This window comes from Trichosurus vulpecula, chromosome 3 (assembly GCF_011100635.1).
Source record: "Trichosurus vulpecula isolate mTriVul1 chromosome 3, mTriVul1.pri, whole genome shotgun sequence".
NCBI classification, from domain to species: Eukaryota; Metazoa; Chordata; class Mammalia; order Diprotodontia; family Phalangeridae; genus Trichosurus; species Trichosurus vulpecula.
This window is the reverse complement of record NC_050575.1, coordinates 398,645,030-398,661,655: the sequence shown is the minus strand read 5'-3', so window position 1 is coordinate 398,661,655 and position 16,626 is coordinate 398,645,030. Positions and strand designations below refer to the sequence as shown.

At 38.8% G+C, this 16,626-nt stretch overlaps 1 protein-coding gene across 1 annotated transcript in view; it reads left to right on the top strand.

Annotated features, from left to right (window-relative positions):
• The window catches only part of HYDIN (HYDIN axonemal central pair apparatus protein), a 455,510-nt gene that overhangs the window by 412,361 nt on the left and 26,523 nt on the right, over positions 1–16,626 (top strand). Inside the window, exons 73-75 of the mRNA XM_036750079.1 lie at positions 2,170–2,377; positions 2,930–3,151; positions 4,412–4,581. Of these exons, the coding sequence (XP_036605974.1) occupies positions 2,170–2,377; positions 2,930–3,151; positions 4,412–4,581 (600 nt within the window). The remainder of the gene's footprint in view (positions 1–2,169; positions 2,378–2,929; positions 3,152–4,411; positions 4,582–16,626) is intronic.

Below are 16,626 nucleotides of genomic sequence, written 5' to 3'. Positions count from 1 at the left end.
CCTCATCAAAATTATTTAGGGCTAGTTAAAAATCAGAAAAGTAAAGAAAAGAGCAAACTAAATAAGCAAGACCAAGAAGTATTATTAAGAAGAATTGCAAACATATTATCTGATTAAGAACTGCCTGTTCAACATTAACTGCTAGGAAAATTGGAATGCAGTTTGGCAAAAAATTGAGTTTAGACCAGTATTTTACACCATATATCAAAATAAATGCCAAAAAAAAGTCTACATCATAGAAAGGTAAGCAGTACCTTTAATATCTAGGGCTTAAGGAAAAATTTGTAACTGAACATGGGATAGAGGTTATCACAAAAGACACACAAATGTAACCAGAATAAGAAGAGAAACTATAAAAGGAGAGAGGACATGGGAAATCTTTGCATCGAATAGTTCTAACAAAGGTCTGATAATTCTAATAAAGGTCTGATATCAAAAATAAATAAGAAATTAATACAAAAGCCATCCCCCAATAGATTATTGGTCATGTGATATAAACAAAGAGTTACCAAAAGGAGAAAAGCAAGTAAATAGCCTTCTAAAATAAGACTCCAAATTACTAAAGAAAAAGAGAAATACAAATTGAAACAACTCTAAGATTTCAGCCCAAACCCAAAAAATGAGCAAAGTTAATAAAAAACTGAAATAGTAGATATTAGAAGATCTCTGGGACGGCAAGCACACTAATATTATATGCTATTGGTGCAGTTGTGAATTAGTTCGAACATTCTAGAAAGCAAGAACTTTTGAACTATGTCAGAAAGTGATTAAACTATCTGTACCCTTTGACTCAGAAATTCAGCTCCTTGGAACATACCACAGGGAGGTCAAAAACAAAGTAAAAATTCTCATATGTACCAGAATACTTACAGTAGCACTTTTTGTGGTAGCAAAGAACTGGGGTTGGGTGGGGGAGGGAAAGAGACACCTATTGATTGAGTGATAGCTAAACAAATTGTAGCATATGAACAGAATGGAGCTCTATTGACAAATAATGAATATAAAAAAATTCAGAAAAATCTTTGAAAGACATATGAACTGATTAAGAGTTAAGTAAGCAATACTTAGTGATCACAATAATGTAAAAGGAAACAACATCAAGATGTCAGAACCCACTTGACTCCAGAGGCCTCAGGATGAAACATACTTCCCTTCTCTTGGTAAAAAGTTGGTAGTCTACAGGTACAAAATGCAGCATGCACTAACAGACATTACATGTTGGATTGTTTTGCTTAACTTTACTTTTCTACTACAAGGGGGAGAGGAGGTACCTGGAAAGTGACAGCAATGTAAAAAAATGCATCAGTAACATGTTAAAAAGAGAAAGAAGGTAGAGGAGAAAAAGGACTGGGAAGAAATAGAATTAAATTGTATGAGGAGGAGAATATGTGGAGAGATGGCTGGTAAAGAGGGTTTTCACCCCAAATAAATATGATTTTGAATGGGGATGATGGGAGCAAGAGATATGAATTTGTTTTCCATTTGCCTGGGAAAAGTACCAGTTAAATGTGACTTCCATTCCCTAGGATTCTGTGGTGTTGGAATGTGACACTGATACAGAGAATCACTACCCAGATTCAAGAGAGCTAAGGTGGGAGGGGGGTGGCAAAGATTCAGAACAAAGATTGGGTTCCCCAGAAGCTAGATGGGATTAACACATGGTACTACCTCTCTCAATACATCCTAAGATGGCAGGGGATAAGGGAAAACATCACACATGGGAAACATGGACTCTGTTCTGCCAGGCATCGAGTCTGGTGTCTGAGGCACAGGTTGAGGTGACACTAGGCCCTTGTCTGGGATCCCAGTCTTTTCAGACCCAAGCCTGCCACCTCTAAAATCAAAAGACTGGACTCTCCAATCTCCCCAATTTTTATTGCCTTGATTTAGTCTTCTTTTCAGAGTTGAAACTTTCCAATATATCTTCTCCCAGTTTTCCCTATTCACTTTCATTATTTTGTTGATGTCTTCTGCCTTTTTGGATGGCCAATGCCCAACCCAGACAAATGATCACAACTTGGACTTTTTCTTAAGACAGCTGATTTGCCTTGCAGCCTGGTTCCAACCTAGGATGTGATAGCAATGTATCTGCTGATCCCCACTCCTCAGAACTTCTGACATGTGCCTGTTGGCACAGTCAACCAACCTGCAAATTTGTTCTCCAACCAGGATACCCATCGATATTTTCTTCACCCCAAAGTATGAAGGAGAAGTGAACTTTAATCTGATCTGCCATGTGAAAAGGAAAGCCCAACCTCTGACCTTAAATGTCAAAGCTGAGGGCTACAGTATGAAGGTGGAAATCAAGTGCAAAGAAAGTGATGGTTCCGTGATTGATTTGAGTCCCCACCAGCCCAATGTCATCAGCTTCTATGAGGTGAGGAGGTGGGATGAGGACACGGGAACATCCCTTTCATCCATTCCCATGGGAGACCTGCCAGAAACTCATGGTTGTCTGGAACAGGGAAATTAACAAAATCAAGATGCCCTCTAAAATACTCAAAGGTAGCCCAAAGTTAATGTGCTTTCAGAAGACTAAGCCTTTGGATAGATGGCAAGCCCAAGTGCCTGAATCTGAAGAATTAACCAAGACCTACTAGACTATCAGCTAATTAACTATATGATAAGGTTTATATTTCCATTTTCGTAATTCTTCAGTGTCTCTGGTAAAATACACTAAAAATGACCTGCCCCAGTCTATTCAGGCATTTCCATATGCCATATCATCCCCAAAGATCTCACCCCAGGGAGAATCCTCGCTTCTGAAAAGAGCACTGAGCCCAGTGTGGCAGCACCTACCTCCCAAAGAGGCTCTGGCTGGTGGATCTCTTGACTCGGGAGTTCTGTGTTACAGTGGGCTAAGCCAATCCATCGTATATACTAAGCTGACACTCACTTTGCTCACTGTGGCCTCTCTTCTGTGTTCCAGGTAGAAATCAATGAAAGTGTGCAGTGTGATTTCACCTTGATTAACACTGGTAAATTCAACTTCAGCGTCCTGTCCGAATTTGATGGTCCCAAAGCCCTGCAGCAATATTTTACTTTCTCCCCCGCTGAGACAGTGGTTGAGGCCGGGCAGAGTGTCTCAGCCTTCCTAGCTTTCTGCCCTCTAAAGAAGTGTTTTATAAAGGATGTGGAGCTCAGACTCAAGGTAAGATGACTTTAACTTCTCCAGGCTCTGAGTTAATTCAGCCTCTTGATCTCCTATTCAGTTGGCCCTTATCGTAGAACCTAGACAAAGCTGGAAGAGACCCTAGAAACCATCTACTCCAAGCCCTTCACTCTAAAGATGAGGGGACCGAGGCCTAGAGAGATGTGTCCAAAGTCACACAGAGGTGGGATTTGAACTCAGACCCTTTGACTCCAGTGTTCTTCTCTACTGTTCCACTCTGATTCTGTAACATATTGGCTTATAGATTGTTATTTATCTTTTGCATGGAGTGGTTTCTTTTCCCAGACAGAGCTGAGGGCTCCTTGAAGTCAGAGACAATATTTTACACTTGCTTGTAGCCCCTCATAATGCTTTTCCCAAGGCCTTGACTATAATTAGAGCTCAGGAAATATCCATTAGTTGGTCAGTTGATTAAGCGACCCAGGATCCTACTCTACAGATGTTTCCTTTTATGTCAAGAGCAAGTATTGGTGTAAGGGCTCTGAACTAGTGACAGATATCAGCCCCCCTTAACCTAGGAGCAATGTCAGTCTGTCACAGAACTAGGAACAAACCAAATTGGAATGGGCTGAACTGATCTGAGTTGTATTAGGTACCATATTGGGAGACTTTGGCATCCAGATAGCAGTAAGTAAGAGGATCTCCCTGCCTATCTGTGCAGGGTAAAGATGGTGACACCTAATCATGTTTCAGAAGCTCCTGGAGTGCTATCCAGGGCAGCTCCTGTGAATTCATATCATTGTCAGCCACTACACAAAACACCAGAGGTTAAATGTGGTCTGAGGAAAACACCTGGATCAGCCATGAGTCATGCTAACAAATGGAGACAGAAACAATAAGTTTAAAAATTCAATTCAGTAAACATTAAGCACCTACCACACATGCAACCCTCAGCCAAGGTGCTACTCCAATGCCTTGTCAAGGCATAGAGAGCACCCTGGGCAAGGACATATGCTTCTGGGACATACACTTTGGCAGATCCTGCCAAGCTAAAACATTTGAGTTTGTGCCTGTCATCTGAAGGCCAGCCTACCCATATTTGGAGAGCCTCATCCAGAGGACTGGCCACCAGGGGATGAAACTTACTTGTCTATAGTAAATTCATCTGTACAGAGCATTGCTCAGAAGGGCATCTTGCCCTAGTTATATATGTGTCCCTGAGTCCATCCCTATTTATTCTCTTTCCCACCTAAGATGCTCTTCCTTTTCTAATTTTCTTCTCGTATCCCCTCCTCACAGATCACTTATGGTCCCATATACACCTGCATACTCATGGGCTCATCAGTGACTCCTGCTATCCAATTCTCCTTCACCAGTTACAACTTTGGGACCTGCTTCATCTACTTACCCGGGATGCCCTTGTACAAACAGATCCTTGTCATCACAAACAATGAGGAGAAGCCTATTAGGTAAGCAAGCTTCCCAGGGTGAACACGCATGGGTTATTTCTTTATTGACCATATAGACACTATTTAGATGAATATTTAGCATAATTAGATGAAAAGGAAATATGATGGGGGAAAAATCTGGCCTTACTTGGTCTCTCTTATCACTCCCTATGTGACTTTGAATTCATCTCCTTTTGTTCAAAATACCCATATAATTAATGGGCAGTATTATACCAACACCTGAAAAGTGTTTCAAAGATTTGTCTTTTGGAAGATGGCCTCATGAAAACAGTTTCTTACAGAAGCTCTCACACAAATTATGTCAGATACCTCTAAAAAAGTGAATCTGAGCAGATTTGAGAGTTAGAAGTCACTAGTAGACCGAGCATGGCAAATTTACAAGCCAGGAGAGTTCTCAGGGTGTACAGGACAGATCTGTAGGCTGGGAGAGCATCCAGGGCATGGAGCTGTACCAGACCACACCAAAGTTGAAGCAGCTGCCGAAATCAGCCAGTGATCCAGGCTGGGAGAATGCTGGGCTCGTGAAACTGGTGGTGATTCCCCAAGCCTCCCAGCACAGGACTGGAGTCTGTTGGAGCTACAGGAGGAAATAGCAAAGCACCTGAGGCTGTGAGAACAACTACTCCAAAGGCTTGCAACCAGCAGTCTAAAGGTTTGAAACACACCTTCTTGAACTTCCGGGAGCCATAATGGCAAGCTAAAACGGCTTTCATCCCTCCCTCCCTCCCCCAGATAATACATACTCCTTCAGGAGAAACTTTGAGAAAGAAGAGCCAGAAGTGGGGCTGCAGTAGCCTTTTAGCTTAAGAAGTTGGGGAGAAGGCCCTTATCATGGTGGAGGAAGGAGACTAGTGTGGGAAGAGAAGTGTCCCAGCAGGCCCCACCTCAGCAGAACAGTGCAAGTCCCAGAGACTCAGGAGGGTGGGGCCAGCAATCGTCAACACCAGGACCCCAGATGTGCCTTCGCACAGCCAAGGGAAGTGGCAGACATCAGACATCAGCGCTGAAAAAGGCTGTACCACAGCACTATGGGAAGAGGAGACTTCTAGCAGCCAAACCACCCCTCCCCCATACCTCACAAAACGAGAGGCCATAACACACAAAGCCAATAACTACACCCACAATTCCCAGAACAAGAAGCCTGGAACAGAGCCCCCTAAACCCCAGAAGCAGAAATCCACTTTAAAGCCAGAAAAAAAAGTTAACCAACATGAAGAAGAACTCTAGGAAACCAAGGACTATTGATTCTTTTTATGGAGACAAGGAAGATCAAAATACCAATTCAGAAGAGGACAGCATGGACACTATACCCACATCAAAAACCTCAAAAGGGAATGTGAACTGGTCTCAAGCCCAAAAAAGCATTCTTGGAAGAGCTCAAGGAGGATTTTAAAAATCAAATTAGAGAGGTAAAAGAAAAAAATGGAAAAAAATCACTGATGAAAACAAAACTTTAAAGAGTAAAATTGATGAAATGGCTAAGGAGATTTAGAATCTAGTTAGATAAAATGACTCCCTGGAAAGCAAAATAAACCAAATGGGAAAGGAGGCCCAGAAGCAAAATGAAGACAACAATTCATTAAAAATTGGAATTGAGCAAATAGAAGCTAATGACTATATGAGGCATCAAGAGTCAGTCAAACAAAATCTAAGGAATGAAAAAATAGAAGAAAACGTGAAATATCTAATTGGAAAAACAACTGACCTGGAAAATAGATCCAGGAGAGACAATCTAAAGATTATTGGTCTACCTGGAAGCCATGATGGAAAAAAGAGCCTGGACAGTATCTTCCAAGAAATCATTAAGGACAACTCCGCCGAGGTCCTAGAACCAGAGGGCAAAATAGTCATTGAAAGAATCCACTGATCACCCCCTGAAAGAGATCCCAAATTGAAAACTCCAAGAAATATTATAGCCAAATTCCAGAATTATAAGGTCAAGGAGAAAATACTGCAGGCAGCCAGAAAGAATCAATTCAAATATCACGGAACTACAGTCAGGATCACGCAGGATATTTCAGCTTCTACATTAAACAACAGGAGAAATTGGAATATGATATTCCGAAAGGCAAAGGAGCTTGGACTACAATGAAAGATCAACTGCCTAGCTAAATTGAGCATGTTTTTTTCAGGCAAGGAGATAAACATTCAATGAAATAAGAGAATTCCAGAACTTCCTGATGAAAAGGCCAGAGCTCAATGGAAAATTTGATCTTCACATACAAAACTCAAAAAAGAGTAAATGGGGAAGAAAGAAAGGTAAATGGCGGGGGTGGGGGAACCTTGTTAATCAATAAGGGCAAACTGTTTATATCCATTGTTCTAGAGAAGAGAGTAAAGCTCAAATGTAGCTCTTCTCCCTCCCTTCTTTCCATCTACTATACTATGTTTTTGTTCCTCTTCATGTAAGATAATTTACCCTTTTCTACTACCTCCTTATCTCCTCTCCCAAATCCATCCCTTTACATTCCTTAATTATGTTTTTTATCATTATATCAGTTATTTTATAATGACATCCACAGTCTATGTATATCCCTTTCAATTGTCACAATAACTGTACTATTCTCAAGACTGACATATACATATATGTATATCATATATGAAACAATATAATCCTATATGTGAATGTATTGGTAAACAAAATGGCCTTTGTTTTCTTTGAGTAATCCTTACTAGGTGCTAAGCCCTAGGCCCAAACCCCCATTAGGTGTGGAACCTATGTGGGTGTGGATTGGTGACTGGGGTGGGGCCCAAGGTGGGGCTGGCTAAAGGGGAGGTGCTAACTCCAGAGCCATGCCTTACTATTAGGTGTTAACCTAATCTATGTGGATGTGAACCTCCCAGGGTCCTAAGGGGAGGAGCCAACTCAAGAACCAATCACCTGAGCCTAAGCTCTGGTCATGCAGACGACACTTAATGACATCCAAAACTCTATAAGAGGAGAGAAGACAGCTTGAAGATTGATTTTTGTTGGAGCCAGACACAGCTACAGCCAAAACTGAAGATGAAGCCGAAGCAGGAGCTGCAGGTAGCAGAGCCGACCCGCGTGCGGACCGAGGAGTGCTGAGCAAGGACTTGAGGCCAGTGGGTAATCATCTTACCGGAGAGGGGAAGCATGAATATGATTTGGTTTAATGCCATCATGTTTTTCTGTGGCCTCCTGGTTACTCTTGTGAGGCGGACTTATTGGGCCTGGAAGCTTTTGATCAAAATATCAAAATGGGGACACTGGTTTGTGGGTCTGTTACTTTGGAGTTTGAATAAATGCTTTCATTCTTCTGCCTTCTACTTAGAGAATTCCTCCTATCCTGCAGTTCCGAACCGTTCAGACATATATATAATTCTCTTTGAAAACATAAATTCTGCCTTCATAATACATCTGGCGACTACGTGGATGGGATCGCTATAGAGATAAGATCTCTATTTAGAAGCAGAAGAACTTCAGAGGAAGAGATGAACATCCCAGGATGGGAGGATCCATTTTATTCCTCCCTAGCAAAGGAATTGGCTAAAAAAGCTGGACCCTGTGAAAACTGGGAACCAAGACTACAGAGAGGAGATCCTAGGGATTTGGAAAGGTGTTTACAAGAGGTTGGAATTCAGTCAGGGGCATTACTATTTAGGCAAAGCTGGATAGTGTTATCAGCCTACTGGCTGGTATATGAAAGACTGAGATTAAGTGAAAGAGATGGGGGCACTCTACCCCACAGCAAGAAGGGGAATCTCAGATAGCAGGAGAACAAACTGCTGCTCAAGAATCTACTGACTCAAATGAGAATTTTTCTATTAATGTGGCTAGGAGCAATGGGAGGCCAAATAAGCCAAGAGTGCATTCCGACTCAGCCCAGACCGAGCCTGACCGCCTGCTTTGTCCTTGCCATGGTGGCAGGGGAAAGAAAATGAGAGAATGTCAGGGGCTAAGGCACAAAACACTTCTAGGTTTCAGGACATCCCTCGCATAGAGAATGAGAGATGGTTAAATAGTCAGACAGACGTTCGTCCCATACAAAGGAGGAAGACAGAAACCCACGGTGACAATTCAGTTACACGGGAAATTCAGGAAGATTTTTCACAGGAAGAGGTCACGGACATTTTGAGTAGATTCTGCCAAAGAATAGAAGAACCATTAATATCTTGGATGGTAAGACTCAGTGATCAAGGGGCCAGTGGAATATTAGTAGATAGGATGGATTGTATGAGATTCATAGGTATCAGCCACGATCCTCTAGTTAAGCAAGCTTTTAGGGAACATCATCAGCAAGGAGATGGTGCTAACAGGACTACTCTGTTGGCGTTAGCTGCTGAGGGATGCAATAAGAGATATACTACTGATTCTATGTGGCCCACTGAGCATAGACCCTGGTATTCACTTAGAGATTGTATCACGAGACTAAAGGAGGAGGTAATGAAGACTGCTATCATGACAGGAACTGCAGACACATATTACGATGATCCCATGGGAATCCCTCATAGGAATTTAATAATTAGGACAGCTCCCCCTGCTTATAAACACCTAATTTTGAATCTGTTACTTGGGGAAGTAGAGAGCCGTCTTACAGTGGTGATAAATAAGATTTTATGGTTACATGACTTAGGAGACTGGGGAAGGGATAGATCTCCTTGAGAGAGAAGGGTGAATAGCCAACAAATTTGGCGCCAAAATAGAGTGACAAGAAAAGAAATGTTCACTGCTCTATTGAGAGCAGGGGTAGGCTTTGAAATAATAGATGGCATTCCAACCAATGAACTGTACAGAATGTACTGAGATAAAGGACTCGATAACAGAAGAAATAGGGAAATAAGAACTGCTCCTGCAGACACTACAGATGTTGAACCTTCATACCCAAGTGTACTAGGACATAAAAACCTCACAGTCCAGTGCAGAAAGGCAGAAATAGTCAATGCATCCTCTTCAGATCATAATGCAATAAAAATTATTTGTTATAAAGGACCATGGAAAAATAAACTAAAAATTAATTGGAGACTAAATAATCTAAGCCTAAAGAATGAGTGGGCAAAAGAGCAAATCATAGAAATAATAACTTCATTCAATAGAATGACAATAATGAGACAACATACCAAAATTCATGGGATGCAGCAAAAACTGTTCTTAGGGGAAATTTTATATCTCTAAATTCTTACATGAATAAAAGAGATTAAAAGGAGATCAATGAATTAGGCATGCAACTGAAAAAAAACTAGAAAAAGAACAAATTGAAAATCCCCAATTAAATACCAAATTAGAATTACTGAAAATCAAAGGAGAGATTAATAAAATTTAAATCAAGAAAACTATTGAACTAATAAAACTAAGAGCTGGTTTTATGAAAAAACCAATAAAATTGATAAACCTTTGGTAGATTTGATTAAAAAGAAAGAAGAAACCAAATTACAAGTATCAAAAATGAAAAGGGTGAATTCACCTCCAACGAAGAGGAAATTAAAATAATAATTAGGAATTACTTTGCCCAACTGTATGCCCATAAATTTGACAACCTTAAGGAAATGGATGAATGTTTACAAAAATATAAATTGCCCAGGTTAACAGAAGAGGAAATAAAATACCAAAATAGCCCCATCTCAGAAAAAGAAGTTGAGCAAGCCATCAATGAACTCCCTAGGAAAAAATCTCCAAGGCCAGATGGTTTTATATGTGAATTCTATCAAACATTTAAAGAACAATTAATTCCCATACTTTATAGACTATTTGGGAAAATAGGCGAAGGAGTCCTACGAAATTCTTTTTATGACACAAATATGGTACTAATACACAAACCAGGAAGAGTCAAACAAAGAAAGGAAACTATAGACCAATTGCTCTAATGAATATTGATGCAAAAAATTTAAATAAAATATTAACAAAAAGATTGCAGCAACTTATCAGGGGAATAACACTCTATGACCAGGTAGAATTTATTCCAGGAATGCAACGCTGGTTCAATATTAGGGAAACTATCAGCATAATTAATCATATCAACAAAAATCTAGGAGAAACCATATGATTATTTCAATAGATGCAGAAAAAGCTTTTGACAAAATACAACATCCATTCCTATTAAAAACACTAGAAAGCATAGGGATAAACGGAGTCTTCCTTAAAATTATAAATAGCATCTACCCAAAACCATCAGCAAGCATAATATGTAATAGGGATAAGCTAGTTCCATTCCCAGTAAGATCAGGGGTGAAACAAGGATGTCCATTATCACCCCTATTATTCAATTTGGTACTAGAAATGTTAGCTCTAGCAATAAGGAAAGAAAAAGAAATTGAAGGAATTAGAATAAGCAAAGAAGAAACTAAGTTATCACTCTTTGCAGATGATATGATGATTTACTTAGAGAATACTAGAGAATCAAGTAAAAAACTACTTGAAATAATAAAAAACTTTAGTGAACTCGCAGGGTATAAAATAAACCCACATAAATCCTCAGCATTCCTATATATTACTAACAGAGCCCAACAACAAGAAATAGAAAGAGAAAATCCATTTAAAGTTACTGTAGACACTGTAAAATACTTGGGAGTCTACCTGCCAGGACAAACCCAGAGCCTATATGAACACAATTACAAAACAGTTTTCACACAAATAAAGTCAGAGCTAAGCAAATGGAAAAACATCAGTTGCTCATGGTTAGGCCGAGTTAATATAATAAAAATGACTATTTTACCTAAATTAATTTACTTATTTGGTGCCATACCAATTGAACTACCAAAATATTATTTTACAGAGCTGAATAAAATAATAACAAAATTCATCTGGAAGAACAAAAGGTCCAGAATATCAAGGGAATTAATGAAAAGAAACGCTAGGGAAGGTGGCCTAGCCATACCAGATATCAAACTGTACTATAAAGCAGCAGTCATCAAAACTATTTGATACTGGCTAAGAAACAGAGTGGTGGATCAGTGGAATAGATTAGGTACGCAAGTTGCAGTAGTCAACGACTATAGCAATCTACTCTTTGATAAACCCAAAGAATCCAGGTTCTGGGCTAAAAACTCACTATTTCACAAAAACTGCTAGGAAAATTGGAAAATAGTAGGGCAGAAACTGGGCATAGACCAATATCTTACATTGTATACCAAAATAAAGTCAAAATGTGTCCGTGATTTAGGAATAAAGGCTGATACTATAAGCAATTTGGGAGAGCTAGGAATAGTTTACCTGTCAGATTTATAGAAAAGAAAAGAATTCATGACACAACAAGAGATAGAGAGCATTACAAAATGTGTAATGGATAATTTTGATTATGTTAAATTGAAAAGGTTTTGTATAAACAAAGCCAATGCAACAAAGATTAGGCGGGAAGACAAAAATTGGGAGAAAATCTTTACAACTAGTGTCTCTGATAAAGACCTCATATCTAAAATATACAGGGAACTGAGCCAAATTTATAAGAATACAAGTCATTCCCCAATTGATAAATGGTCAAAGGATATGAACAGGCAGTTTTCAGATGAAGAAATCAAAGATATCTGTAGGCATATGAAAAAATGCTCTAAATCACTATTGATCAGAGAAATGCAAATCAAAACAACTCTTAGGTACCACAACTCTCCTGTCAGATTGGCTAACATGACAAAATAGGAAAATGATAAATGTTGGAGAGGATGTGGGAAAATTGGAACATTATTACATTGCTGGTGAAGTTGTGAACAGATCCAGCCATTCTGGAGAGCAATTTGGAACTATGCCCAAAGGGCTATAAAAATGAGCATAGCCTTTGACACAGCAATACCACTTTTAGGGCTGTATCCTAAACAGATCACACAAGGGGGAAAGGGACCCGTATGTACAAAAATATTTATAGCAGCTGTTTTTGTGGTAGCAAAGAATTGAAAATCAAGGTATATGTAGTATATGAATGTAATGGAATATTATTGTGCTATAAGAAATGGGGAAGATATGGAATTCATAATAACCTGGAAAGAACTACATGATATGATGCTGAGTGAGAGGAGCAGAACCAGGAGAACATTCTACACAACCAAAGACATATTGATTCTGTGATGACTAACTTTGATAGATTTGGCTCTTCTCAGCAATACAAGGTTCAAAGACAGCCCCAAAGGTCTCATGATGGAAAGAGCTATCTACGTGCAGATAAAGAACTATGGAGTATGAATGAGTATTGAAGGAAACTATCTGCTCTCCCTTTTTTCTATATTTTTTTTTGGTTTTGTTTCTTCTTTTTCATGATTCACTCCATTGATCATGGTTCTTCTTTATGACTTGGCTATTGTGTAAATATGTTTAATACGAAGGTATATGTAGAATATATATCAGATTCCATACCGTCTTGGGGGGAGGGTGAAGGGGGAGCAGGGAGGGGAGGAAGGGGAAGAAAATTTGGAGCTCACAAACCTGTGGAACTGACTGTGGTAAACTAAACATAAAAAATTAAATATTAAAAAAAGAATTCTCATTTGAAGACTTCGATGATAATAAAGATTCTAAATGAGTTCCTTCAAGAGGTTGACTTCTCAGTAGACCTCCTTCCCTGCAAGTATCAGAAATGGGCTATATCAACCTTGTTGATAAGTTCAACAAATATTCTAGGCCTGAAAAAAGTGTTTCCCTAAAATAATCAGGCCTTTCTCACATTAACTATGAAAATGCAGGATAACATCATCATTATCATTGCTAGGACCACCATGGTAATATTGCCACACTCATCAGAAACCTGAAGTGTCATAGGAAAACAGTGAGTTGTTCCAATGAGTTCTAATTACTCACTTGCCTAAAATATGTTTTATTTTAATCCTTTTAGACTTTGGTCTTCTATTTACTTCCCCCACTTATTTAAGTCTAGAGGTCTACAAGGCCAAACTATTTTCATAATAATACTAAGATGCTTTAATTTCCAATATGGTATATACTATTGAATATAACCCACATAAACAAAAGCTCTTTGGGGTCCTTAAGGTTGAGAAATGCTAGTCTAAGTCAGATCTAAACAATTGGAAAAATATCAGTTGCTCATGGTTAGGCTGAGCTAATATAATAAAAATGGCAATTCTACCTAAACTAAATTATTTATTCAGTGCCATACCAATCAAAATACCAAAAAATTATTTTATAGAGCTAGAAAAAACAATAACAAAATTCATCTGAAAGAACAAAAGGTCCAGAATATCAAGGAAATTAATGAAAAAAATGCAAGGGAAGGTAGCCTAGCTGTACCAGATCTATCTATCATAAATTCTATCATAAAGCAGCAATCATCAAAAATATTTGGTACTGGCTAAGAAATAGAGTGGTTAATCAATGGAATAGGTTAGGTGTGCAAGACGTAACAGTCAATGACTATAGTGATCTACTATTTGATAAACCCAAAGAGTCCAGCTTCTGGCATAAGAGCTCACCATTTAACAAAAACCGCTGGTAAAACTATAATATAGTATGGCAGAAACTAGGCATAGACCAACATCTTACAAGCTATACCAAGATAAAGTCAAAATGGTTACATGATTTAGATATAAAGATTGATACTATAAGCAAACTAGGAGAGCAAGGAATAGTTTGCCTGTCAGATCTATGGACAAGGGAAGAATTTATGACCAAACAAGAGATAGAGAACATTATGAAATGAAAAATGGATGATTTTGATTACATTAAATTGAAAAGATTTTGCACAAACAAAGCCAATGCAACCAAAATTAGAAGGGAAGCAGAAAGCTGGGAAACAATTCTTACAGGCAATGTCTCCAATAAATGCCTCATTTCTCAAATATATAGAGAACTGAGTCAAATTTGCAAGAATACAGCCTTCATTCCCCAACTGATAAATGGTCAAAGGATATGAACAGGCAGTTCTCAGAGCAAGAAATTAAAGCTATCTTTAGTCATATGAAAAAAAATGCTCTAAATCACTATGGATTAGAAAATGCAAATCAAAACAACTCTGAGATACCACGTAACACCTATCAGATTGGCAAACATGACAAAAAGGAAAATGGTAAATGTTGGAGAAGATATGGGAAAATTAGAACACTAATGCACTGTTGGTGGAGTTGTGAATTGATCCAACCATCCTGAAGAGCAATTTGGAACTATGCCTAAAGGGCTATAAAATTGTGCATTACCCTTTGACCCAGCAATACCACTCCTAGGTCTGTATACCAAAGAGATCATAAAAACGGGAAAAGGACCCACATGTACAAAAATATTTATAGCAGCTCTTTTGTGGTGGCAAAGAATCAGAAATTGAAGGGATGCCCATCAATTGGGGAATGGCTGAATAAGTTATGGGTCATGAATATAATGGAATACTATTGTGCTATAAAAAAATGATGAACAGGTGGACTTTGGGAAAACCTGGAAAGATTTATATGAACTGATGCTGAGTGAAGTGAGCAGAACCAGGAGAACATTGTACACAGTAACAGCCACATTGTGTGATGCCTGACCTTGACAGACTTAGCCCTTCTCAGCAATGCAAGGGTCTAAGACAACTCCACAAGAGTCAGGTTAGAAAATGCTATCCACATCCAGAGAAAGAACTTTGGAGTCTGAGTGCAGATGGAAACATACTATTTGCTCTCCTTTTCTTTTGTTGTGTTGTTTTGTTTCTTCTTTCTCATGGTTCCTCCCATTAGTTCTAACTCTTCTTAACATCATGACTAATGTGAAAATATGTTTAATATGAATGTACAAGTAGAGCCTATATCAGATTGCATGCTGTCTTGGGGAGGGGGGAGTAGAGGATGGGGGAGAAAATTCAAAAATCAAAATCTTAAGGAAATGAATGCTAAAAAAATAAAAAGAAATTAATTATAAAAAAGAAATACTAATCTAGAGATATACAGTCTAATGGTGAAATTTCACTGCCTGGAAATAGAGCATGATGGATAAGATTACCTTCCAAGGTAGAGAATGCTATGCTTGTATAAAGAATAATTCCCAAAATATAAGGTTACAGAGCCTTAAAATGAGCTATCGAGGTAGATAATGGAATCTCCTTAAAGATCATAATGGAATAACATAATTATAACCCTACTTGAACAGTAGGTTTCTATAAAGAATCCAGAGGTGTCTATTTCAATAAGCTCATGAAGAGATAGAATAGAACTATGCTGGGGTTTTTCTATTTTTTAAGTAATAATAAAATACAACCAACTAGAGCTGTCTTGACACATCATGAAGCCCAGAACTTGGTAGCCTCCAAGCCCTCCTTCTGAAGAAGTCAAGGATCGATGCAAACAGCTACCAGAGTCAGATGTATAGAATCATAGTATCTATGAGGGCAAAACCATCAAATGGTTTTCAAGAATAGAGGGATAGGCCTGGGTAAGGACCTGGGCCACCAGTAGACCCAAACTAACTGGTGGCAGTGATCTCTCTGAGTTCCATGCTACTTTTCCAAGATGTAACCAGATCTCCCAAGGCATGATCAAGGCAGGAGACCTCTGGGAAGGGTGGTTTTAGTTGTTTTCAGCCCTTTAACAAAGGTCATTGTTAGCCATTTTCAGTCATGTCCAACTCTTTGTGACTCTTTTTGGAGATTTTCTTGGCAAAGAAAATCATGATTTGCCATTTCCTCCTCCAGCTTATTTTTTTACGGATGAGGAAACTGAGACAAACCAAGTTAATTAACTTGCCTAGGGTTGCAAGGCCAGAAGTGTCTGAGGACAGATTTAAACTCAGGTCTTCCTGATTCTAGGCCCAGCATTCTATCCACTGTACCATCTAGCTGGGAAAGTTTAGCCATAGTTGATATGCAGAATGGGACATGGAAGCCTGAACAAAAAATTTCATCTCTCCTTCACCCAGGCCAGGAGAAAGAATATGAATTGAGGGGCCAGGCTAAGCCTAATTCTAATTCCCCTTTTTTCACATTTGAAGTCATGTAAAACGTATTTCCAGATTAGCCATGTTGCAGAAGAAAACACAGACAAAAAATAAAACAAGAAAATAAAGTTTAAAAAAAGTATGCTCCAATCTACATTTGGAGTTCATCAGATCTCTCTCTGAATATAGATAGCATTTTTCATCATGGTTCCTTTGGAATTGTCTTGGATCGTTGTCTTGATGAGAGGAGT